Below are 26948 nucleotides of genomic sequence, written 5' to 3' on the forward strand. Positions count from 1 at the left end.
GGAGGGATAGGATACAGAAGGACCTAGACAAATTGGAGGATTGGGCCAAAAGGAATCTGATGAGGTTCAATAAGGATAAGTGCAGGGTCCTGCACTTAGGACGGAAGAACCCAATGCACAGCTACAGACTAGGGACCGAATGGCTAGGCAGCAGTTCTGCGGAAAAGGACCTAGGGGTGACAGTGGACGAGAAGCTGGATATGAGTCAGCAGTGTGCCCTTGTTGCCAAGAAGGCCAATGGCATTTTGGGATGTATAAGTAGGGGCATAGCGAGCAGATCGAGGGACGTGATCGTTCCCCTCTATTCGACATTGGTGAGGCCTCATCTGGAGTACTGTGTCCAGTTTTGGGCCCCACACTTCAAGAAGGATGTGGATAAATTGGAGAGAGTCCAGCGAAGGGCAACAAAAATGATTAGGGGACTGGAACACATGAGTTATGAGGAGAGGCTGAGGGAGCTGGGATTGTTTAGCCTGCAGAAGAGAAGAATGAGGGGGGATTTGATAGCTGCTTTCAACTACCTGAAAGGGGGTTCCAAAGAGGATGGCTCTAGACTGTTCTCAATGGTAGCAGATGACAGAACGAGGAGTAATGGTCTCAAGTTGCAGTGGGGGAGGTTTAGATTGGATATTAGGAAAACCTTTTTCACTGAGAGGGTGGTGAAACACTGGAATGCGTTACCTAGGGAGGTGGTAGAATCTCCTTCCTTAGAGTTTTTTAAGGTCAGGCTTGACAAAGCCCTGGCTGGGATGATTTAACTGGGAATTGGTCCTGCTTTGAGCAGGGGGTTGGACTAGATGACCTTCAGGGGTCCCTTCCAACCCTGATATTCTATGATTCTATGATTCTATGAATTCCCAATACGCATGGACACAGGAAAACATGTGAACAAATATTTAAAATAATTTCACTGAATAAGGAGAGATATTGTCCTCTCCACCGAAAAGCAAGGGAGCATTGAACACCTTTGGAAATCTGGCCACTTCATTTAAATACCTAGTGGAATATGAATTTTTCAAAAAGCCAGATTTTAGTATATTGGATAAACATTTTGTTTGTTCTCTTTTTAAATCAATCAATCAATCTAACTGGCTCCATGATTCCTGTGTCAGAGCAGCAGGGCACAAACGCTCGGCCTCATCTGCTAGCAGTAAATACTTAACTTGTCCCTCCCCCACCTTTATGTGGCCTCAGCCAATGAGAAAGCTGCAAGTGATTTTGACTGCACTCCTAAATAATCACCAGTAGTGACCACGTCAGAAGGCCTGTACACCTGGCAGTCCCACCTTAGCCATGCCTCAGAACGACGGCAGAGGAATTGGAAGACCAGGGGCCGTCCACACGTGAGAGGCTACTGCAGCGCAGCTTCACCTCTGTGGTGCTTCAGTGTAGACACTACTTACACCAAGGGCAGGACTTCTCCTGGTGTCACAGGTGACACCCCTCTCTGAGAGGCAGGAGCTAGGTTGACAGAAGAATTCTTCTGTTGACCCAGCCCTGCTTGCATGGCGACTTAGGTCAGCTTAGTTTTGTCGCTCATGGGGCATGTGTTTTTCACACCCCTGAGTGACCTAGTTCAGCTGACCTACTCTTCTCGTGTAAACCAAGCCCATATTTGTCCAGAAGTCTTTTCCCTCCTTTCTCTCCCTCCTTTTGGAGTTAGTCAAGAACATCTTTTGGGAAAGGAAATCTCTTGACCATTCTGAAAATGTCTTTAATAAAACGTTGGGAAAGTTTTCAGCATATTTTCCAAAGTGTCTGAATGTGGTTGTGTGCTGAAATCTAGTCACCCTGTGTTACTCTAAAATAATTCACAAGTTGCTAGTCACAGTCGTTGCAGTAGAAAAGAACAAAAACTGCAGCCCAGGCTGAGATAATACAGACTAGAGCAACTGACCGGCTATCTTCAGTTCCAATAGGGCTTCTTCATAAGAAGGACCATCTTGAAGAAAACAGTGGTATTGTCCTTCATCTGAGCGTCTGATATTAAGAATCTGCAAGGAAACATTCCCATCTTGGATGCCATCTTTCAAAAGCTCTGTCCTTCCATGATAGTCTGGCATCTGCTCTCCATTCTGATCCTTTCCTCCATGATACAGGTGCACAACTGAAAAGAACTCAGATCGGAACCATCTCACCTCCATGTTCTCAGCGCTCATCCTGGGGGTCAGGTGACAGGGTAATACAATGTTCTCACCCACAATGGCAGTGACAGGGTGACCAGGACCCATCACTCTGAACTCAGCTGTGAAATACACCAAAGCAAAAAGAGAACAACCTCAGAGAGAAAATAAAATATAATCATGACTCATTCAATAGGTTCAAACTTTCCAAAAATTCAGCCTGGAGCAGACACGTGGTATGCAAATTTCCAGCCTGAACATTGAAAATTTGGCACAATAAGAAAAAACTGAAAAGGGTGGGGGGGAAGAGTTACATTAATAAGTGACAGGCCAGCTCATGTATAGGTGTCACTGGTTACTCCCCATATATTAGTTTGACATGCCACAGAGCCATTTCAGTGCCCCGTGAACGGACAGGGTGACCTGAGTATATGCACTGTGTACCTGAGCTCTGTGATCTGTTCCGACCCGTCACTATATTTCTGATGTGATTTCTCAGCATTGGTTTTAATATGAGAAGGATGAAAAGATGAAATCCTGACTCCACTGAAGTCAACAGAAATCTCCCAGAATTTCACCCGAATGTTTTGGGACCCGGCTTCTTTGGAGACCACCACCTCTCACCTCGTATGAGGACACAATTTTCATTGAGATCAGCTGAGGTTCTTGAGTTAACCTCCTTTGCCCCCCTCCACCTGTATTTAGTGAGACGGGGTCACTGCCAGGACATTTTCAGTAAAGGGTCTTCAACTCTGGGACCCACGTGCCTTGGCCTCACTGAGCCAAATCACTTCAGCTTTAGGCCAGGTTGCCTTGGTGTTTGAGAAAGGATTGTGTCACAGAGGATGCAAGCATGTGAACTAGGATGCTCAGCGTGACCCGAGGTGCGTAGGGCAGCCCACAGTGGAAATGCCAAGGTCAGGGAAGGCTGCAAAAAGGAGAGCAGCTTCTCCCAAAACTGGTGGTTTACACTATAGTTAGATTCACCAACCAGTCACAAATTGTGCTCCTGATCCCCTACACTGGATATCAGAAAAGAAATCACACAGCCCCCTTTACTGCATTCCAATCTCTGGCTCCCAATCAGCGAATAGGTTCAGTACAGTGAGACATTACTTAAAACTCTATTCACTTTACAAAATGTTCTTTTAATTCCCCAAAGGACCAGACACATTACCAGATCAATACTAGTTTGAATCTTACCCAAAAGACCATGCTGCCAGCCAATCCTTTAGTATCTAAAACTAAAGGTTTTATTAGAAAACAAAAGGAACGAAAGAGAAGAGAGTTGCTAAATGGTCAAAGCAATCAGATAGATAGATAGATTAGATGAAAGAAAGTGACTTCAGAATCCATATATCAGGTTCTTAGCAGCACTGGTGAATTTGCTAGCTTGCAAAGTTCCTCTGGAACACATCCAGAGCTTGGATGGGTCTATCAGTCCTTTGTTCAAAGCTTCAATTTGTAGGGAAGTTACTCCAGAGGCGAGAAGCAGGACTGCAGACAAAACGGAGAAGATGCAGCTGCCTTTTTATATCCTTTGCCATGTGGCGTGTACATCCTTTGTCCCAAACACAAACTCACAGCACATGGGCATAAAAAGGTACTTGGAGTCCCCTGTCCATAGGCATGTCCTTACATGTCCTGAAAAACAACGAGGAGTCTGGTGGCACCTTAAAGACTAAGATTTATTTTGGGCGTAAGCTTTTCCCAAATAAATCTGTTAGTCTTTAAGGTGCCACTGGACTCCTCGTTGTTTTTGTGGATATAGAGGAACACGGCTACCTCTCTGATACTTGTCTACATGTCCTGCTGACTCATAGCTCCGGGCTTCTCTCAATGGTTCATTCTACAGCTGATTGCCTTTGATGGGCCATCAAGTGGGCCGGATAGTGCTAATGCTGGACTGTCTGGGGGTGTCACCCAAATGCACAGCACAAGATTGACACACAAATATACCACACATATTTATATCTCACCATACAAAGATGATACATACCGATAAACAAGCTTATCATATTTAGCAAATCATGCTTTTTCCACTGATACCTTACATAGAATCATAGAACTGGAAGGGACCTTGAAAGGTCATCAAGTCCAGCCCCCTGCACTCATGGCAGGACCAGCACCACCTAGACCATCCCTGACAGGTGTTTGTCTAACCTGCTCTTAAAAATCTGCAATGACAGAGATTCCACAACCTCCCTATGCAATTGATTCCAGTGCCTAACCACCCTGACAGTTAGGAAGTTTTTCCTAATGTCCAACCTAAATCTTTCTCGCTGCAATTTAAGTCCATTGCTTCTTGTCCTATCATCAGAGGTTAAGGAGAACAATTTTTCTCCCTCCTCCTTATAACAAGCTTTTAGGTATTGAAAACTGTTAACATGTCCCCTCTCAGTCTTCTCTTTCCCAGACTAAACAAAACCAGTTCTTTCAATCTTCCCTCATAGGTTATGTTTTCCAGACCCCTAATCATCCTTGTTGCTCTACTCTGCACTCTCTCCAATTTGTCCGTATCTTTTCTGAAATGTGGTGCCCAGAACTGGACACAATATTCCAGTTGAGGCCTAATCAACGCAGTGTAGAGCAGTAGAATTACTTCTTGTGGCATATCTTGTATAAGATTTATTGCGATTTTGTAATATTGGTATCAATGCTACTATAAATGGTCACCCATATTCCATACAGCCTCACACACAGATACTATAATGATATAAGTATCTAGATAGATAGAGAAACTGCGTTGCCGCATATGCAGCGGGTGGAGAATTACTCCTCCAGAAGTGCTGGGGAGGAAGTGGAGACTTATTTATTGATATTGAGCCAATCTGAAATTTGTTTTAGGGGTGGGTTTGGGGGTTGTTTTGGTTTTCGGTTTTTTTTTTCCCCCCCAGTTTTGTACAAAGGAGTGGAATAGGCACAATTTATAAATCACTGCGATGAAACAAATCCTACAACCAGCAGCAGGACCAGTGGGATTCCTACCTGATTCCAGCTTGTGAATGTGATAAGTAATGAAGAAAATGACCAAATGAGGCAGAGAGGTGCTCATTGTGGAGCTAGGACAGAATGAAAGAACCTTCCTCTTCACTGTAACTTGATCTGGACAACAGGCTAGGGAAGAGAAAAATACTTTACCAAAACATGTTTTGCATTCAAATCTGATTTGTTAGAAAAAGGAACTATTATCTGTAGTTAGTGAATTGAACGGATTGTTTCTGGTCACCATGTCCTTCAAGCTTTTAGAGCTGGTAGACCTCATCCTCTCACACCTTGTTTTTAATGATAGGTTGGAAGCGAAAAACTAACTTTCCTGCTTTTTCAACTCCCAACTGGTTTCTCAATTTTGAATGGACGAGTCATTGAACTGAGCTAGTTGGGTACATTGAAATGAATAAAATATTTTCTCTGCACTTGCAGAAGAGGCTATTGCTGTCAAACGCTGGGTGAGCCCTTCAACAAATTCTGGTTCCACCACTTCATTGATCTTATTTTCTTTAAAACTTCTCCAGCAAACATGTACTGCTTGAATGTTATACATTACATATATGCCTTAGCATCAGTTGTCATAATTTTAATTTGAAAGATAATTTCTAATTTTAAAAAATCCAAGTTAAAGAAAAGCCTCTGATCTAAATTTTCTTTTAAAAAATCATTTTTAAAGATGAATTTTCATCCACCCTGAGTGTCTGACATTTCCTTCAGACCCCATTGCCAAAGAACGACAGCACTTTGAAGATTTACATTAATAGGTGGGATACATTGGATTGGATGAATAATTGAAGACAGCTGAAATTTGTTTGTCTCTTTCAAAAACAGAGCAGCAGCACTGCCAACCACAGTATCCAAAAATCAAAAGTCAGTGTAACGCCGGCCCACCCTAACGTGTTCGGTCTGTGTCGTATTGTCCGGTCTTGTGTTGTCTGCAGTGGCACTTGAACAGTTTTTAAAGTGTGGGTGCTGAAAGCCAGTGAAACTCCCCCACACTTTTCACCTCGTGCCCCCCTTACCTCTCTCCGTGGCCTCCACCCCCTCCCCTCAGAGCTGGGGCTGGGACCAGGGCTGTGTCTCCAGGAGTGCAGGGACACAGACAGGGGTCAAGGGGCTGAGGCAGGTGGCGGACATGGGGCCAGAAGTGGATTCCCCACATGCGGGGCCAGGAAGGGAGCCCCAGGCACGGGACCGGGAGTGGAGCCCCATGTAAAACCTGGGGACGCTGTACTACCCCCCACGCCCCTGCTTCCCATGCCTATGATTGTCTGGTCTTGTACCTTTGATAAGCTGTAAAACTGCATAATTCCTTAATTTTATTAGAGCATCCATGAAGAATGTGGTATTTGGGAACATATGCAAGTTGTAAATTGTTGTGGTTGTTTTGTGCTTTAAAATGTTTGTTTCTTTATGAAAATCAATCCAAAAAATCCTCTCCTCCCTCCCCATCATGCACACACATAATTGAAAAAAAAATCACAATTGGGTCAAAAAATATAAGTGATTGACTTAAAATCAATATTTTAAAAAATACATTTTGAGTTCCTATTTTTTGCCATTTGGTTTCTGAGCCCCGAGTGTGCACTCAGGTCTTAATCTTAAACTTTCCCCTGCAACCATAAAAGCTAGAAATTCATGTTTACTTGAAATGAAATCTGAGATTCTCACATCAATTCATAACTAGAGCATTCGGGCTTTCAGAAAATTACCAAATACTGTGAGACTTAAAATAAAAATCACAAAAAGTTATGAGAGTTGACAACACTGCAGCTGGTCAAAAATGTTTGAACAAAAATAATTTTTTTAATAGAAAATGGCTTTTGGACTTTTTTTTAAAAACTGATGTTTTCCTATTATTTTAACGTTTCTAATTTTTCAATGAAATGATGCTAAATTAAAAAAAATATTTCAAATTGATTCAAAAGGAGAAACCTTTATCAAATGGAATAAAAACATTTTATTCGCCCATCCCTTATCCTGTCTCAAAGGAGGAAAGGGAGCAAAAATGAAAACTGAAAAAAAGAAAAACTAAAATCTAATTTTTTGTTCAATAATACGTGATTGAAATTTGAAAAATAAGCAAAATTGTTTTAAACAAAAACATAATTGGTAAATAGCTGTACTCCGATAGGTTTCTTCATGATATTGCCCCTTGAATGGCTTTTCACACAGGAGGAGATAATTTGTTACACAACGTATACATTTCCCTTTTTTAGTATGGCCTGAAGTCCCTACTCAGTGACACTCCTCAACACAGGATCAACTTGAGGCACATGCTCACTTCCCACTGAGTTCAGGAGGAGAAAAGGAGGCAGTTTTCTGCTTCGATTGATTGTGAGCATAATTGTATTTTTTACAAGAACAAAAGGATTCACCCCCTCCCTGCAGTCAAGAGGCAGAAAACGAGACTGATGGCCGCTGGGTTTGGTGCAGGAAATTTTCTGTATTCAAAACAGAGGAAGTTACAGATCTCCCCCAAGAACAGTCTTGGGCTCACTGCTCTTGAATAAAATTCAGCAAAACAAAGACATGACAAATTCAACAAGCTGTAAAAGTCTCGTGTTACATTGCTGTGAAAACAATCCGCAATGTATGTGACAGTCCCTCACTTTGAACGTAGATGTACTGTCAAGTTCCCAGAAAGAGAGAAACAAATTCTCACAGGATTATTTACTCCTTGTGTTTTGAATAATCTGTCCCAGCAATAAGGCTGGTGCATTAGACGTTAGAAACAGTCCTTCTGGAGCAAATTAACCCACCTGGTTGGGTCTTCTGAGAAGTTTAACATCTCCCGGGTGTGGCCAGACTTGGCTCCTCTGGCTGGGACAGTCCCATGCTCGGTGCCTGTTCCCGTCGGTCACGGAGGCGGCTCAGCTCATTCTGGCGATCGAGGAGCTGCAGTTTTGTCTCGGGGCTTCTCCGGGGAAGGTTGTGAACAGAAACGGGGTTTGCTCCGATCGATAAACGTGCGCTGGCCTCGCAGCCTTCGCCCGGGGACAGTGAAAGTAAAACTGGAAATTGCCTCAGTCCAACCCCTGTCCCGGGGGAGGGGAGAGTCTCCTCTTAAAGACACAGCCCCAGTCCCGCAGGGCCCCCAGTTGGGGGGGGGGGACCGGAACTTTGTGTTAAAATTTAACATAAAGGGGGTTTGTTGTTGCGGGAGGGGGTTTGTTTTGGGGTTGTTTTTTTACTATTTAGTTGACTAGACTCAGCAAAAGCAGGAAGCAGATTCTCTCTGAAATCAGGCCTGGATTCAGGTAACTGGGTCACCTGAACAGCGGACTCTCAGCCCAGTCCGGATTTCAAAAAGAGAAAAGCTTTTGCTGAATATCATAAATGGCAAACCCCCCCCGCAACCAACAACAAAGCCCCTTTTGTTAACATAAAGTGACAGTTTCCTACTGAAGATCGTGACCTTCCAAAACAGCAAGGTCATCAGAAGTGATTTGCTCTGTGCCGTGCTGGCCCCGGTCTATGAGAGAGACAAGGTGGAGGATGTTTGATCTTTTACTGGATCAACTTCTGTTGGGGAAAGAGACAAGCTTTCCAGCAACACAGACCTAAAGAAGAGCTCGGTGTAGCTCCAAAGCTCCTCTCTCTCAACAACAGGAGTTGGTCCCCTAAAAGATTTTATCTCCCCCACCTGGTCTGAGTTCAACAAAACTCAAACTTCTGAAAACCAAGAAATACAGAGTTAAGGTAAAAAGAAAAGGAGTATTTGTGGCACCTTAGAGACTAACCAATTTATTTGAGATGCACAAATCCAGGTTTTCTCACCCTCCGCCCGCCCCCCCCCCCCTTCTGGTAATAGCCCATCCAAAGTGACCACTCTCTTCACAATGTGTATGATAATCAAGGTGGGCCATTTCCTGCACAAATCCAGGTTCTCTCACCCCCTCACCCCCCTCCAAAAACCACACACACAAACTCAATCTCCTGCTGGTAATCGCTTATCCAAAGTGACCACTCTCCTTACAATGTGCATGATAATCAAGGTGGGCCATTTCCAGCATAGATCCAGGTTTTCTCACCCCCCCACCCCCATACACACACACTCACTCTCCTGCTGGTAATAGCTCATCCAAAGTGACCACTCTCCAAGTTTAAATCCAAGTTTAACCAGAACATCTGGGGGGGAGGGTAGGAAAAAACAAGGGGAAATAGGCTACCTTGCATAATGACTTAGCCACTCCCAGTCTTTATTTAAGCCTAAATTAATAGTATCCAATTTGCAAATGAATTCCAATTCAGCAGTTTCTCGCTGGAGTCTGGATTTGAAGTTTTTTTGTTGTAAGATAGTGACCTTCATGTCGATGACTGTGTGACCAGAGAGACTGAAGTGTTCTCCGACTGGTTTTTGAATGTTATAATTCTTGACATCTGATTTGTGTCCATTTATTCTTTTCGTAGAGACTGTCCAGTTTGACCAATGTACATGGCAGAGGGGCATTGCTGGCACATGATGGCATATATCACATTGGTGGATGTGCAGGTGAACGAGCCTCTGATAGTGTGGCTGATGTGATTAGGCCCTGTGATGGTGTCCCCTGAATAGATATGTGGGCACAGTTGGCAACGGGCTTTGTTGCAAGGATAGGTTCCTGGGCTAGTGGTTCTGTTGTGTGGTATGTGGTTGTTGGTGAGTATTTGCTTCAGGTTGCGGGGCTGTCTGTAGGCAAGGACTGGCCTGTCTCCCAAGATTTGTGAGAGTGTTGGGTCGTCCTTCAGGATAGGTTGTAGATCCTTAATAATGCGTGGGAGGGGTTTTAGTTGGGGGCTGAAGGTGATGGCTAGTGGCGTTCTGTTATTTTCTTTGTCAGGCCTGTCCTGTTGTAGGTGACTTCTGGGAACTCTTCTGGCTCTATCAATCTGTTTCTTCACTTCCGCAGGTGGGTATTGTAGTTGTAAAAAAGCTTGATAGAGATCTTGTAGGTGTCCCTCTCACATTCCCTTTCCTTCTCCCTGTTCCTTCATTGTCTCTTTTTCTACTCAGCATTTTTCTAGCCCTCACTTGTGATACCTGTTTATTTTCCTCTCCCACTCTCCTCTCCTCCCTCCCACAGATCATCCCCCTTGGCTGCTCCATTCTTTCCCCTGATTTTATCCCTTCTCCTCCTGCTGCCCCAATGAGATCTAAGGACACAGATCTGTACAAAACGCTCCCTGCTGCTGCAGAGCTTCCAGCTTCTCCCAAAACCCTGATTGATTAATTCTGTACCACCCTCACCTCTGCCTGTCCCCAACCCGATTGTTCATTCTACCTCCTGCCCAGCCCCCACATCTGCCTCTCAGGGCCCTCTGGCAGCTCCAAGGGGCTCTTCTTCCTCCCCCTCCCGTCCCTGAGGCTGCAGGGAGGGCAGGGAGGAGATTCTAGGGGTCATAGAGATGTGGAGCCAGAGGGTTGGGTAGCCAGAAGTCCTCTACAGTCATAAAGACTAGGGCATGCGAGGATAGAAAGGCTGATTTTGGGGCCCCCAGTGGGATATTCCACCCGCTGTCTCAGGGACATAAGCTGAGCCTTGATCCCCCCACCCCCAACCAGAACCAGGGTCGGATTCTCTCCCGAGGGATGGAGCCTGGTGGGAAAGTGAAGATCGGGGCCCCATCACCAGCATCACTAAATGTCACCTGCCACCGGTCACAGTCCAGACAAACCCGGATCCTGCTGGGGACCTGGCTCAGGGGCAGAGGGGCCTCAGGGGAGGTGAGAGCCCGGAACTGCCCCCCGCACTGCCCCACAGCCCAGATCCCCTGCTCAGGGCTAAGGCTGATCCATCCCTTCCTCCTCACAGACTCTCTGGCCACCCCCACAGCCCAGAGTTCCCCATCCCCCACCTCCACCTCCCAGCAATGTGTCTCCGCGGTGAATCCCTCACAGCCCAGCACACAGGCCCGAGAATCAAATCTCTCAGGGTTGTCGGGCAGATTCTGCCATGTGTCTCCCCATCTCACACTTTTCCCATCCTCAGGCAGGACGAGTTGGGACTGAGCCGTGTCTGGATCCAGCGTCACATTCACTAGGAAGAGAGAGAATCAGAGCGTTAGGGGCAGAGCTCAGCCCTGGGGGAGGCTGGGACCATTTCTCACACTCCCCAGCAGCCCTATTCTGGCTGGGACAGGCCTGGATCCCAGGGAGCTGCCTCTGTCCTGGGCTCCTAAGACTGAGCAGGGATGTCACTGCACTTCCTCAGTCTTTTTCTCTTCAGCTGCCAGCTCCCTCTGCTGGGGCTGCTCCATTCCCAGCGGCAGAGACACAGCCAGGAAGGTGTCAGAAGTTTTTATTGAGGAGGGAACAGAGGAGGCAAGAACCAGCTTTAAACCCCAGAGGGAAGCTCCCTCCCCAATGCAGAGACGGGTCCGTGATGGAGTGAAAGGATCTTTCCCCTCCTGCGCCCACCTCTCCCCAGGGAGGGGACAAGAGACTCTGGCAGCCCCAGCAGATGGTACAACTCAGTGAACATTGGCAGAGCCTCCCCGCACCCCACCTTCAATCTCACTGTGGCCCAGCTCCCCCTGTGCTGGACTTTGCTGTGGGGCCTCCCCACTGCACCCGGCCTGCTCTGAAATGTCACAGCTCGGACAGCAACAGGCCACACGGTACCAGGACTGAACCTGCCCAGAATGTCGCTGCTCAGCAGCAATCACAGCACAAAGGTCCAGTAGCCTGGGGGAGGGAGGGGTCAGCACCACTGAAGGGGGTTCATGGTGGAACGAGGCAGAAGCAATGCGTGTGGGGGGAGCAGGGGCAAACTAGGGTTTTGTGAGGCCCTGGGCCAGAGCAAGTGGGGGCTTCTCCCGACCTCTTCTCCCTGAAGTCCGCCATCCCCCCCTGCGCTTCTTCCAGGGAAATGGGGTCAGGGCACAGGGGCTTGCCACACTCCGCCCACCTGGCGCTCCAGCCGGATAGCAGGGCAAGCCCCTGCACCCCCAACTTCACTCCCCGGCTGAAGTGCCAGGTGGGTGGAGTGGGGCAAGCCCTTGAGCTCTGACCCTGCTCCTTGGCAGGACTGCTGGGCAGGCAGAACAGGTTGGGGCCCAGAGGCGTCCATTTTTCTGGGGCCGCCCAATTGGCTGGGGCCCCTGGGCACAGGCCCTGTTAGCCCAGTGGCTAATCCGCCACTAGGAGGATGTGTGGAACAGGTGGCAGGTGGAAATAAGGAGAGGGTCATGCCAGTGATGTGGAGACTGAAGTGACGTCCTGTTTACCAGAGACAGGAGCATACCTGGGTCACGATGGATGGAGAGAAGAGAAAAGAGACAAGCTCACAGCTCTGATCACAGGAGCTTCCTACATCTTTATAATGGATCCAAGGGAACCCTTCTCTGTGATCAAGGCTTGAGGCTGGAGCAAGGGTCTCACACAGACACAGTCCCTGCTCACCCCGTCAGTGTGGGGTCACTGCAGAGCTCCTGGCTTTCTTCAATGGGAAAAAGATGAAGGAAGAAACAGGGAGACACTGGAGATCAGCCATCAGCACAGGAAGATTAAACAAACTCCCCCTGGAGAAGTGGCTGTGGACTGGATCTGTACAATGAGTAGGAGCTGCGGTCACAGATCTCTGCAGGGTGCAGCGCACATGCTGGCAGTGGAGGGGAAGGAAGAGTAGATGCGATATGATGTCGATTCAGTATGGTGTGGTAGGACATAGGCACAAACCCTGCCTCATGATGCGCAGTGAAATGCAGGGTGCTGGGGAGGTCTGCCCTGAACGATCACATCAACCCCCACATTCAAGGAAAAAAGGGGCACATTGCCTCATGGGAACAGATATTTGGACATTGATAAAATATGATCTTAAATTACCTTCTTCTGTAGGTGCCACAGATCTTCTCCACCCTAAAACCAGCCACATAATTAGAGATGAGAGCGGATCTGAACACGTATTGCATGATTCAATATTGTACAAACTAATGACTGATGGAAAAAGAAAGTTCTTCCAGACATATACTAAAATGTAAAGCATCAGAACCTCCATTAGGTCGCATGAGTGTCTCTCTCCCAGGGTGGATCTTCACTGCAGAGTTAGCCCAGGATCTTACTTGTCTGCTTCCCCAAACTGTTACTTGTGCAAGCCCAAAAACTCTGACTCAAGTTTGGTGGTGTTTTACACCCAGGCTAGCTGGCAAGACTTTGGGTACAGGCTATTGCCCAGGGTCCACTTTAATTCAGGTTGGTTACGTCCCACACTTTGCAGTGTGGAGGGAGGTTAATCATCTCAGGGGCTGATAGTTCACCAGAGCCTTCTGACAATTCCTCCCGGGCCATATTTTTTTGGCCACTACCCACTTTACTACTGTATTGCTTACCAATTTTTCAAATTAGCTTTTGGTGTGAAATTCATCCAGTTTAGTCTTTCCCCATATTTTATAAAGTTACATGAAAAAGCAACCACCCACATCCCCCAAAGGAATGACAGTAAAAAAGCAAACAAACAAAAACGGGTTTCCAATGGCAACAACTTTAAAAATTAAATTTAAAAGCAAACATCTCCACCATAATTAAACAAACTGCCACACAAAGATCAAATTTTGTTACAAAAACTTTCTTGTCAGAGCAAGGACAATGATACTTACTTATTTCTTTATCTCGTATGGCTAAAAATTAAACAGAAATAAATACATATTTTTGTTCGGCATTTCCCTTTTCTTATTTTTTAGCTTTCTTTATCACCAATATGACAGTGAAGGCTGAAAGACATCAAACTCATCCTCAAAATGTCAGACTAGAGGGCCCAGTGGTCCCTTCTGGTCTTAAACTCTGTGACTCTATGTGACTCTATTATCAGTTTTTCAAAATAGCTTTTGGTGTGAAATCTCTCCAATTTACCATTACCCCATATTTTACAGAATTACCGTAACCCTTCCCAGAATAATAATAAAAAGAAAGGAGAGAAACCAAAAGATGTCATATTGCAACAAAAGCGTAAACGTTAAATTTAAAATTGAACAACTCTACAACAATGAAACAAGCTCCCACATGAGGATCCAATTTGATACCAAAAATAAATAAATGCTTGTCTGAGGAAGGACAATGACACTTACCAATTTCTATATCTCGTTTGTCTAAAAATTAAACAGAAATACACATATTGTTTGTTAGAAGTGTCCCTTTACTTATATTTTATTTCTCTTTATCATCAATATTAATGTTAAGGCTGAGAGATTGTTTCTATTCAACCTCCTCTTCAGGACAGTAAGGTGAGAGGATCCAGTGGCCCTTTCTGGTTTTAAACTCTGTGACTCTATAATTAATTCCTTCTCAGTTTTTCATTGGTGTGAAATTTATCCACTTTAGTCTTTCCCCAGATAGTATAGAGTTACATTACAAAACAACCCACCATCCTCCCCCAAAAGAAGAAGAAGAAGAAGAAAATAATAATAATTAATAATAAATCATTCATAATAAAGCAACAAGCAAACAAACAAAAGGTTTCATATTGCAAGAACTTTAAAAGTTACATTTAAAAACGTTCTTGTCAGAGCAAGGACAATGATACTTACTTATTTCTTTATCTCGTAGGTCTAAAAATTAAACAGAAATAAATACATATTTTTGTTCAGCATTTCCCTTTTCTTATTTTTCAGTTTTCTTTATCACCAATATGACTGTGAAGGCTGAAAGACATCAAACTCATCCTCAAAATGTCAGACTAGAGGACCCAGTGGTCCCTTCTGGTCTTATACTCTGTTACTCTATGACTCTACTGATCATCAATTTCTCATACTAACTTTTTGCAAGAAATTTATCCAGGTTAGTCTTTCCCTACATTTTGTTAAGTTACAATACCCCCCACAAAAGAATAATAATAAAAAGCAAGTAAGCAAACAAAAAAAAGTTTAATATTGCAACAAAATTGTAAAAGTTAAATTTAAAAGCACACAACCCCACCACAATTAAACCAGCTCCCACATGAGGATCCAATTTGGTATGAAAATTTTCTTGTCAGAGAAAGGATAATGACACTTACCAATTTCTGTATCTCTTTTGCCTGAAAATCAAACCGACAGACACATATTGTTTGTTAGGACTTCCCCTTTTCTTATGTTTTATTTCGCTTTCTCATCAATATGAAAATTAAGGCTGAGAGATATTTTTTTCTATTCAATCTCCGCTGGAGGAGTTCAGATTAGAGGATCCAGTCATTTCGTCTGTTCTTAAACTGTGTGACTCTATGATTCTATGGCTTATCAATTTTTCATATTAGCTTTTGCTGTGAAATTCATTCAGTTTAGTCTTTCCCCACATTGATTAAAGTTACATTACAAAACAAACCCCTGTCTGCCCCCAAAATAATTCTAGTAATAATAAAAAGCAAGCAAACAAACATAAAAGATTTCATATTGCAACAATTTTGAAAGTTCCATTTGAAAACAAACTTCCACATGAGGATCCAAACTGGTACAAAAAGTTTCTTGTCAGAGGAAGGAGAATGACACTTACTTATTTCTTTATCTCGTAGGTCTAAAAATTAAAGAGAAATAATATATACATTTGTTAGGCGTTTCCCTTTTCTTAGGTTTTATTTCTCTTCTTCAGGACGTCAGACAAGAGAGGGACAAGTGGTTCCTTCTGGTCTTAAACTCTGTGACTCTATTGTTTATCAGTTTTTCAAATTAAATTTTGGTGTGAAATCTCTCCAATTTAGTGTCTCCTTCCCACATTTTATCACGTTACTGTAACCTCCCTCAACCAAAAGATAATAATAAATAAAAAAACAAACACGCAGACAAACAAAAACAGGTTAAATGTTGCAACTGAATTGTAAATGTTCAATTGAAAATCAAACAACTCCACAACAATTAAACAAACTCCCACATGAGGATCCAATTTCATACAAAAAATTTCTTGTCACAGGAAGGATAATGACACTTACCAATTTCTATATTTCGTTTGCCTAAAAATGAAGCAGAAATACACAGATTGTTTGTTAGGTGTTTCCCTTTTCTTATGTTTTATTTCTCATTATCATCAATGTGATAAATAAGGCTTAGAAATTTTTTCTATTCCGCTGCCTCTTAAGGAGGTCAGACTAGATGATCTGGTCGTCCCTTCTGCTCATAAACTCTGTGATTCTGTTAGAATCATAGAATCCTAGGACTGGAAGTCTAATCCCCTGCACTCGTGGCAGGACTAAATATTATCTAGACCATCCCTGACAGGTGTTTGTCCAACCTGCTCTTAAAAGTCTCCAAACATGGAGATTCCACATCCTCCTTTATTCCATTTATTACTTACTCTGCCAGTTAGGAAGTTTTTCCTAATGTCTAACCCAAACCTTCCTCATGGCAATTTAAGCCCCTGCTTCTTGTCCTATCCTCAGAGGTTAATGACAACAATTTACTTCCCTCCTCCTTGTAACAACCTTTGATGTACTTGAAAACTGTTATCCCGTCCCCCCTCAGCCTTCTCTTCTCCAAACTAAACAAACCCAATTACTCTATTGCTTACCAGTTAATCAAATTAGCTTTTTGCGTGAAACTTATCCAGGTTAGTCATTTCCCCCATTTTATAAATTCATATTACCTCCCCCCATGAGAATAATCATAAAAAACAAGTAAGCAACCAAAAAAAAACCAGGTTTAATAATGCAAAAATAAATAAAAAGGGTAAATGTAAAAGCAAACAACTCCACAACAATTAAACAATCTGCCGACGATGGAGTACAGCAGTTTAGAACCATGCCCTTGGGACGACATGGGGCCCCTGCCACTTTCCAGCAGCCAATGGACAGAGTGCTGCGGCTGCAGGGATCCGACACGGCCACCTACACGGATGATATCATCATCTGCAGGGAGAGCTGGGCGGAGCGTATGGAGCATGTCCCTGAGGTATCTGGGGCTCTCAAAGAGGCGGGTTTGACGGCTAACCCAACCAAGTGTCAGCTGGCCACCCAAGAAGTCACTTACCTAGGGTAGGATGTCAGGGGAGTGGGGGGCGGAGTGGGGGAGGGGGAGATACGACCTTTGGTACAAAATTCTTAGTGGGCTGCCCCCTCCCTTTCACAAAGTAGCAAGTCCGGTGGTTTATGGGATTAGCAAGATACTATTGACGGTTCATCCCAGACTTTGCTACCATGGCTGCCCAGTTGACAGACCAGGTTAAGGACACTGCACCCATGTCAGGCATTGGGAGAAGAAGAACACCCTGTTCTCTATCCCAGCAGGAAGCTATTTCCACAGGAGGTAGCCTAATCAGTCATCAAGAAGGAGGCCCTGGAGGTGAAATGAGCCATTGATGCCCTTACTTGTAGGGTTAGCCCTTCCACCTAGTAACTGACTGTGCACCAATCCACTGGCTGCACTCAATGACAGGCCATAATCCAGGCATTATTCAGTGGCTTCACTCAATGAAGCCATACAGCTTTCGGGTGGTAAAAGCGTGGACTTCTTTTTCACAGGATGGTGGGGACATGAACTGGCCCCAGGACACCCCAGCCCAGGGTCTGAGAGGGAGGGTGGGCGAGGGAGTATACAAACCCCACATTGCGTCTCACGTGGGAAAGGACAGTACTGGGCCCAGGTAGCCCCGCCCATCCAGCCCTGCAGAGCATGCTTCAATTGGAGAGAGGGCTGGAAAGGGAGCAACCCAGCTCAGACGGGAGAGGCTGGGGAGGAGGACAGACCTGCCCTGAAGGCTCCTGACAAAGGACTGACCATATACTTAGCCCCATCAGGGCTGATGGTTTCATTGCCTTTTCTTTTTCTTTTCACCTTATTTTGGATTGGAACCGGGGGAGACCAGCAGTTGGTTGGAAGTGACCCAGGGAGGGTAACTCGGAAGACAACTTTGGGGACCAGACATTGTTGACCCTCCTAAGGCCCTGGCTCAGAGCCCAGAAGAGTGGGTGGGCCCAGGCTCCCTTTCCACTGCCCACCTCCCTGCCCTCCTGATTCAAAGAGGGCCAGGACTGCAAGATCTGCCCACTGGGAGGGGGCACTAAGTGTGCTAACCACTAGGTCACATAACCCACCGATGACCCTATCACGCTCCTATAGGGGGATCCAATTGTGTACAAAAAATTTCTTCTCAGAAGGAAGAAAATGACACTTACCAATTTCTAGATCTCGTTTCACTAAAACATAAACAGAAATATGTATAAATTTTTTATGAGCTTTTCTTGCCTTATGTGTTATTTCTCATTATCATCAATACAAAGTTAAGGCTGGGTGATTATTTTTACTCAACTTCCTTGTTTCTATTGCTTCCCCATCAAAAGGGAAAGTTTATCTAATTTAGACTTACCCCAAATTTTATTAAACTTGTTTAACACACCCTGTCCTGGGGCACAGCCCCATCCCAGTCAGGAAAAGACGAAAACTCCTCTGGGCTCAAGTGGCCTCATTCCTGCAGGGCCTGCTCCACTTGGAGGAAATGATCTCAAAAGAGAGAAGTTGTCACAGGAAGGGGGCCGCAACCAGCAAAAAGGCTGCTGGAACTCAGAGGAGCTGATTTCTGCAACAGAACCACTGTGAGGAAGAGAACGTGTGACCCTCTGCCACTCACAAGGGCCCTTCAGACCAGGTACAAACAGGGATGTGTGCAGAAATTTAAATTTGACCCCTTTTGGAGGGGCACATTCTGTACCCATCCCTGGAGCTCGCTCCCCTCACTGTTCTGGCCAGGGAAGGACTTTGCTCTTTCCCCTATGCCCACCTTGGCAGAGCACTCTTCCCTCCCACACAGGAGCTTGCTCTTTCCCCCACACCAGCAGGAGTTCGCTTTACCTTGCCTCCGCCCTGGCCCTGGCAGCAGGTCACTCTTCCCTGCCTCTGCAGCCCTGGGGTTGTAGAAGCTCTGTGCCCTCAATGATTATTTGGGGCCCTGTGCCTCTGCTTGACCCCCCTCCCCCCATGCATGACCCTGGGTACAAGCTGACTGCAGCAGGAGCGGCTGAAGATAAATACTGTCATGGGGTTCAGCTGTTCTTAAACTTCTGTCATGAATTCACTTAATCGATGCTACACTCCCTGGTGACTGGACTTGCCATTATTTTCTCAGATGCTCCATCGATATGTGGTCTAAGGCCCAGACAACTAAGCAGCACCCAGACTTATGTCTTCTAGCCTGCCCTGAGAGCAAACAGTCCTTTTACCCCAATGGATAGCAATGTCACATTAGAGGAAACTGAGGCACAAAAAATTCATTAAAATAATGCAGAAAATTCCCATTTCAGCACATCTTCATTGACAAGCCAGATCTCTATAGATTCTTCTCAAAGACTCTGAGACTGAGGCTGGTTTGCATTGAAAACTTACACTCCTCGTACACGTAGCTATGCTGACCTAACCCCCTAATTCAAAGGACTTTTAAGGGGAAAGGGTCTTTGGAAACATCCAAACAGGCCCTGAAATGGTCCAGCCTGTTACACATTCTAACCCTCCCCCACCCAACAAACACACAGAAATAAAAATAAATCCGAGAAACCAACAAGCGTATATGCAATTGTGTAACTTGGTCAAAGTCTGTATTTGTGGAAAAAAGGGAAATTGAAACTTACCAACTTCTTCAGTAAGTTTCGCTGAAAAGTACAGAAATAAATGTAAATTAATATCATCTCCTTGCTTCATTAAAAGTGTTTGAAGACGACTTCCTATAGGTACACAATTCATTAGGAAGGAAGTCTGATTGATTTGGAAATCAGGCAGATATTCTTTATGGATGAAGTTCAGCAGGTTAAGGACAGAGTTATGTGACAGTGGGTCTGATTTTTTAATTTCCTCACTGAGGAAGAAATGTGTTTCTTTACTGATTTACCACAAGGGCATTTCTACAGGGCCTCTCACTGTAATGTCCGGGTGCACTACACTTTATTAGCAGAAAAGAGATTTGAAGGACAAATATGAGAAGCTAGGCTTTGCAGAACCTTCTCTCAAGTGGGACCAGAGACAGACAGTGGTAATCTCCTAAGAACTAGCAGCAGAGGGAGATGAAGGACCAAGCAGAACACAGATGTATCTGCTATGATCCGATTCTCTGACTCAGTTCTATTGCCCAAGACTCTCCTCTCTCCTATTCTACTCCCCACCCCCTACACACACAGTCCTCTTCCGCTCTCCCCCCCACAGCCCTCCCCACCACCCTCTATCAATAAATTCACATGCATTCTTCTTCTTTATACAGGACAAGGTCAGCAGATCACACCTTCTTTTAATATTAAATTCCTAAATTGCTCTAATTTATTTATTAGAACAAAATCTTTATTACAGTATTTTTCTTCCTCTGATATTTACCTTTCATTTTGAAGAGATAAACAGTGAGGCCAATGAAAGCAAACAAAACCACCAGGATCACACTCAAAGTCGCCATCAAGGGATTCACCCTGGGGAAAAAGAGATCTGAAAAACAAAACACCAGAACTTGTCTTAATTTGGCTGATTACAGTCAGATGTTTTTATTTCATACAAATACATAAATGGTGCCCAGCAGGATTTGTGCAAGACAAGAGTGAAAGAATGGCCATGTGTACACTACACAAAAATGTGTAGATCGCTGGGTTTGCTCTGGCCCCTGCCTAAGGGCCAGAGCATACACACTCCAGGGAGGCCCTGTTCCTGCCTAAGGGCCAGAACCCCTGGACTATTTGGGATTCAGCCCCATTACACCGGTTGGGATGCTAACATCGGTTTGCTAATTTCCCCTGAGACTAGGCAGCAATCCCAGTGGTATAGTGAGGCGGTGTGGCCTCCCTCCAATCCAGAGCGGGAGGGACGACCACCGTACCACTACACTAGGGTAAAATGAGTCCATTTTTGGATCTTGACCAAAGTGATGTAAGAAGCACAAGTCCAACTGAATGTCATTAGAAACATCACATGACGTAGGTGACGTTTCCCACAACAAGCAATGAACAATGAGTTGGTGCAGCAACAAGATCACAAAGAAGCCACATGACAAAAAAATCACTGAGGTGAAGTTAAGGTTACAGGATCATATTGTGTCAGTGGATTGAGTGAAAATTTCTCCTAAAAAATGCTGGAAGATTTTTGTGTGTGTGCATACATGTGTGCAGGCTAGTATCAGGAAAGTCAGACTTCACATTAAATTTACATGAAATCCCAAACTCTGATTTTTTGAAAACTCACAACTAAGGGAATCAAATTACCTAAACTGTGATCCCGTAAATATACCAGTCTCCTATTTTCTGTGTTTGTACGTGGATTCTGAAATATCCACCACAGATGTTTCCGTGCTTTACTTCCTATGTTTTGTTTGGTTTCTGGTGGTGGTGAGTTCAGTGTGGGGTTTGGATGGTGACTGACCTGCTATATAAACGGCTGATTCCTTGTCTTGATTGAGAACGGTGTTCGTGATGCAACAGGACAAGTTTTGGTTTGAATGTTCTGTTACAATGAGAACAGTTTCTGTTTCAAACAGGTTGTTATCGCCACGGGATTTTGTTTCAGAGAGTGATGGTAAACGCTGCCCATTGAAATCTTTCCACAGCACCTCAGGCTCTGGGTACCAGCCAGCTGATCGACAAACCACCCGGATCCCTCTATCCTGGTGACCCTCCACAGAGATGAGAGGAGCAGAGCCCAGACCTAAGGGGAAAACACATAAAGGTTTCAATTCCATGAATTAATTTATAAAGCAGAAGGGATGAGGGACAGTTTGTGGATCCCTTACTCACACTAGAAAGCACTTGTTCACGGGGGTAGTCAGGAGAAGGGATAAATGAATACTGGATAAATGAAGGGATAAATGAATACTCAGTCTTGTCTAAGAGTGGTTAATATGTAGCTCCCCATCACCACCGTCACCACTATAGAGTCTCAGCAAATAAGGCTGCATTGGATTTTAACTACACCCCTACATAACAACCAACCCATAAGAAGGCCATAAAAGTCTGGCAGCCCCACCTTAGCCACACATCCTAGAAACGACTGCAGAGCAATTGGAAGGCTTTATGTGTCCAGAAGGCCTTTCCCTCTTAATTAAAGACCCCTTTGGGAGTCAATCAAGACTGGGCAAGAAAGTGCCTTGCCCATCCTGAAAATGTGTTTAATAACACGTTGGGAAAGTTTTCAGCATATTTTCCCAAGTATGAAAGTGGCTGTTTGCTGAAAGTTAGATACACTGTGTTATTGCAGAATATTTCACAAGCAAGGAGTCACAGCTGTTGTGATAGGAAAGAACAAAGCCTGCAGACCACACACAGTTAAAACTGACACAAGTTACTGACCTGCTACCCGCAGTTCCAATACGGTTTCTTCATAAAAAGTACCATCTTGAACAAAGCAGTGGTATTGTCCTTCATCAGAGGGTCTGATATTGAGAATCCTCAAGGGAACATTTCCATCTGTGAGTCCGGCTTTCAAAAGCTCTGTCCTTCCCTCATACTCTGGCACCTGCCCTTCATACTGATCCTTCCCATCACGGTACAGGTGCACAATGGTTGAAACCGCAGAGCGGAACCATCTCACCTCCATGTTTGCAGCGCTCATCTGGGGGGACAGGTGACAGGGTAACACAGTTTCCTGACCCAGGATGGCAGTGACAGGGTCACGAGGTCCAATCACTGTGAACTTTGCTGGAAATCCACCAGGACAACAAAAACAACAAAAAGCAGGTCAGAGGAAAATGTCAATTTGATATGAAGGACACAGTCAAGAGGTTCCATTTTAGATAAACTTTCCAAAAACTTCAGCCAGCGACAGACACCTGGCATGGAACATTTCAGCCTGAATGCCTAAGAGAAAGCAGCGCTCATGGGCAGTTGGACTGGGGCTCTGTTATAAGAATACTCAGCCTGTGTGTATGGCACAGCACACAGCACTGAGATGGGGCATGGAGCTGATAACAGGCAAGCTTGGTGCGTGACCCAGACACAGATCATGGGACGGAGAGTGGGGAGCTGAGAATTGGTAGGTTCAGTGCATGACAGAGGCACACAGTGCTGACATGGGGTGAGAAGCTGAAGACAAGTGTATTCAGTCCATGTCACAGTCACACATCAGAGAAACTGAGGCAGAGAGCTGAGTATGGACATGCTCAGTGTATAGTTGAAATAAACTTACTATTCAACATCCCGTTTTTCTGAGTGCTCTCAAATTGACACGCTTACTGACATTGCCATGAAATTTGCTGGGCCTCAGCAGGAATAAGAGTAGGGTTGGTGAGCCATATTTGGTGTTCTTTCACCAAGGTGTTCCTGAGGCATGGCCCTATTGCTAGAGCCAATTTGGGGGCTATTATGGTTCAATACTTCACATGCTCAAGAGACCAAATAACCAGACTTTGTGAACATTATTGCCTAAAGACAAAACGGTGCACTTCGGAAACCAGACATCCATACCCTCCTCCTGGGAAGCAATTCTTATCTCACAGCATGTCCCCACAAACCCACTTATACCGTGGCTGTTTACAAGTGAAAAAGCACTTTATACGTCACCTGGGACCCAACCCATCAGTTCCTTAACTTGTTGTTCGGTACCTTCCTTAACCCCTTTTTTTTGGATACCACATTCCAAACCAGGTGGGTGTAGAGGTACATCCCAACCACTGCTAGGATACACCTTTCATGGCCTTGATAGGCTTCCTATTTTCTATTGTGAACACTAACTTCAGAATTGTAAAGTGGGATATTCAATATCAGTGAACAGAATTGTGGGGAGAACATAAAACATTCAAGTTAACTTCCCAACTCTCTCCCTCTCTCTCTCCCATATGTATATTATGGGACTACTGTGCATATAATGCCTAATAATACAGTGTGTACTACACCTAACATGTATGGATTAGCTAACAGGCCCAATTAAAAAAAAGTCACGCAACATCATTATATTCTGGTTTTTCTTTTGTTTTTGTGCACATTAGTCTCAAATTATGGCTCTGATCTTTTTGGTTTTTTTTTACATCTGAAACCCACTAAGTTATTTGATTTTCTTATTTCTTATTCTTATTATTAAACTCTTCAATAAGTGTCCTCCGAATTCCCTGGGCATCTTTGACAATCTTTTAAAAATACTTGTGTGAAGAAACAGACCTGTGCACTGTCCCAGGAGCAAATAAAATCACCCAGGAGCAACACAATCAGGGCAAAAATTGAATAATGAAGGTGCTGATCTTGCTGTGGGGTGAAGTTTATACACTGTGAGTTGTTACACTGACTTTGAGTGAAGCATGTTGTTAAGGCACTTCAGGGGCTTAAATTAATCCCCTAAGATTCAGCAGACACAGTGCGGATTCCTACCTGATTCCATCTTGTGAACATAAGAAGTAAGGAAGAAAACAATAAACCCAGGGAGAGGAGAGCTGGCTCTGGAGCTGTGGCAGAATGAGAGAACCTTCATCTTCTTCACTGTAACTTGACCTAGAAAACAGGAAGAAGGAGGAAAAAACTTTCCATAGTGAGCATAACACTGACTAACATTAAATTATTAAAAAGTCAAACATTAAAGAAGGCACAGTGAATAAAAAAGGGACAAATGCATTGTTAAGTGAACTCCCTCATATTTGGAGTGAGAACAGCCATTGCATTAAAATGGAAAGTGTGTTTCCTTTATGGGCCTGATTTTTTCCCATCTCTACAAAATCCACATTAAAAAAAGAAAGTCAGAACAGTGGAGAAGTTGGCAGTAATTCCATCAATGGAGAAAAAAGTTTTAAGGAATGAGAAAGTGTGTGTGTGAGAGAGAGAAAGATTCGTGTGTTGTCTTGTGTTGTCTGCAGTGGCACTTGAACAGTTTTTAAAGTGTGGGTGCTGAAAGCCAGTGAAACTCCCCCAAACTTTTCACCTCATGCCCCCCTTACCCCTCTCCATGGCCTCCGCCCCCTCCCCTCAGAGCTGGGGCTGGGACCAGGGCTGTGTCTCCAGGGGTGCAGGGACACAGACAGGGGCCAAGGGGCTGAGGCTGGTGGCGGACATGGGGCCAAGAGTGGGAAACTGCCACGTCAGCAGAGGCAGAAAACTAGACTGATGGCCGCTGGGTTTGGTGCAGGAAATTTTCTGTATTCAAAATAGAGGAAGTTACAGATCTCTCCCAAGAACAGTCTTGGACCCACTGCTCTTGAATAAAATTCAGCAAAACAAAGAAATGACGAATTCAACAAGCTGTAAAAGTCTCGTGTTACATTGCTGTGAAAACAATCCGCAATGTATGTGACAGTCCCTCACTTTGAACGTAGATGTACTGTCAAGTTCCCAGAAAGAGAGAAACAAATTCTCACAGGATTATTTACTCCTTGTGTTTTGAATAATCTGTCCCAGCAATAAGGCTGGTGCATTAGACGTTAGAAACAGTCCTTCTGGAGCAAATTAACCCACCTGGTTGGGTCTTCTGAGAAGTTTAACATCTCCCGGGTGTGGCCAGACTTGGCTCCTCTGGCTGGGACAGTCCCATGCTCGGTGCCTGTTCCCGTCGGTCACGGAGGCGGCTCAGCTCATTCTGGCGATCGAGGAGCTGCAGTTTTGTCTCGGGGCTTCTCCGGGGAAGGTTGTGAACAGAAACGGGGTTTGCTCCGATCGATAAACGTGCGCTGGGCTCGCAGCCTTCGCCCGGGGACAGTGAAAGTAAAACTGGAAATTGCCTCAGTCCAACCCCTGTCCCGGGGTGGGGGTGGGGGGGGAGAGTCTCCTCTTAAAGACACAGCCCCAGTCCCGCGGGGCCGCTAGTGGGGGGGGGGGGACCGGAACTTTATATTAAAATTTAACATAAAGGGACTTTGTTGTTGTGGGGGGGAATGTTGTTTTTGGTTGTTGTTTTTTCTATTTAGTTTATTAGATTCAGCAAAAGCAGGAAGCAGATTCTCTCTGAAATCAGGCCTGGATTCAGGTAACTGGGTCACCTGAACAGCGGACTCTCAGCCCAGTCCGGATTTCAAAAAGAGAAAAGCTTTTGCTGAATAATATAAACTAAATGGCAACCCCCCCCCCCCCCAGCCAACAACAAAGCCCCTTTTGTTAACATAAAGTGACAGTTTCCCACTGAAGATCGTGACCTTCCAAAACAGCAAGGTCATCAGAAGTGATTTGCTCTGTGCCGTGCTGGCCCCGGTCTATGAGAGAGACAAGGTGGAGGATGTTTGATCTTTTACTGGATCAACTTCTGTTGGGGAAAGAGACAAGCTTTCCAGCAACACAGACCTAAAGAAGAGCTCGGTGTAGCTCCAAAGCTCCTCTCTCTCAACAACAGGAGTTGGTCCCCTAAAAGATTTTATCTCCCCCACCTGGTCTGAGTTCAACAAAACTCAAACTTCTGAAAACCAAGAAATACAGAGTTAAGGTAAAAAGAAAAGGAGTATTTGTGGTACCTTAGAGAATAACCAATTTATTTGAGATGCACAAATCCAGGTTTTCTCACCCTCCGCCCCCCCCCCCCCCCCCCGCTGGTAATAGCCCATCCAAAGTGACCACTCTCTTCACAATGTGTATGATAATCAAGGTGGGCCATTTCCTGCACAAATCCAGGTTCTCTCACCCCCTCACCCCCTCCAAAAACCACACACACAAACTCAATCTCCTGCTGGTAATCGCTTATCCAAAGTGACCACTCTCCTTACAATGTGCATGATAATCAAGGTGGGCCATTTCCAGCATAGATCCAGGTTTTCTCACCCCCCCACCCCCATACACACACAAACTCACTCTCCTGCTGGTAATAGCTCATCCAAAGTGACCACTCTCCCTACAATCTGCATGGTAATCAAGGTGGGTCATTTCCAGCACAGATCCAGGCTTTCTCAACACCCCCCCCCCCCGGAACACACACACACACACACACACACACACACATAAACTCACTCTCCTGCTGGCAATAGCTCATCCAAACTGACCACTCTCCAAGTTTAAATCCAAGTTTAACCAGAACATCTGGGGGGGAGGGTAGGAA

General features: G+C 44.9%; 3 protein-coding genes across 3 annotated transcripts in view; all 3 read right to left on the minus strand.

Annotated features, from left to right (window-relative positions):
• Nucleotides 1-5238, minus strand: part of LOC142069118 (butyrophilin subfamily 1 member A1-like) — a 31463-nt gene extending 26225 nt beyond the window's left edge. The window contains exons 1-2 of the mRNA XM_075119497.1: nucleotides 5112-5238; nucleotides 1898-2245 (exon numbers count right to left, since the gene is read on the minus strand). Of these exons, the coding sequence (XP_074975598.1) occupies nucleotides 1898-2245; nucleotides 5112-5178 (415 nt within the window). The 5' untranslated portion in view covers nucleotides 5179-5238. The remainder of the gene's footprint in view (nucleotides 1-1897; nucleotides 2246-5111) is intronic.
• LOC142069119 (butyrophilin subfamily 2 member A1-like) overlaps nucleotides 1-26948 on the minus strand; it is a 206338-nt gene that overhangs the window by 123831 nt on the left and 55559 nt on the right. The gene's annotated exons all lie outside the window — the stretch shown is intronic.
• On the minus strand, nucleotides 8943-25655 carry LOC142069192 (butyrophilin subfamily 1 member A1-like). Its single transcript, XM_075119702.1, has 8 exons — nucleotides 25385-25655; nucleotides 24311-24430; nucleotides 22301-22648; nucleotides 21378-21659; nucleotides 20356-20453; nucleotides 13692-13707; nucleotides 12922-12954; nucleotides 8943-11134 (listed from the first exon to the last, which is right to left on the minus strand). Exons 2-8 carry the CDS (start codon nucleotides 24408-24410, stop codon nucleotides 10617-10619), a joined length of 1395 nt encoding a protein of 464 aa, XP_074975803.1. The 5' UTR covers nucleotides 24411-24430; nucleotides 25385-25655; the 3' UTR covers nucleotides 8943-10616.

The sequence above is a fragment of the Caretta caretta genome, chromosome 14 (assembly GCF_965140235.1).
Source record: "Caretta caretta isolate rCarCar2 chromosome 14, rCarCar1.hap1, whole genome shotgun sequence".
NCBI lineage: Eukaryota > Metazoa > Chordata > Testudines > Cheloniidae > Caretta > Caretta caretta.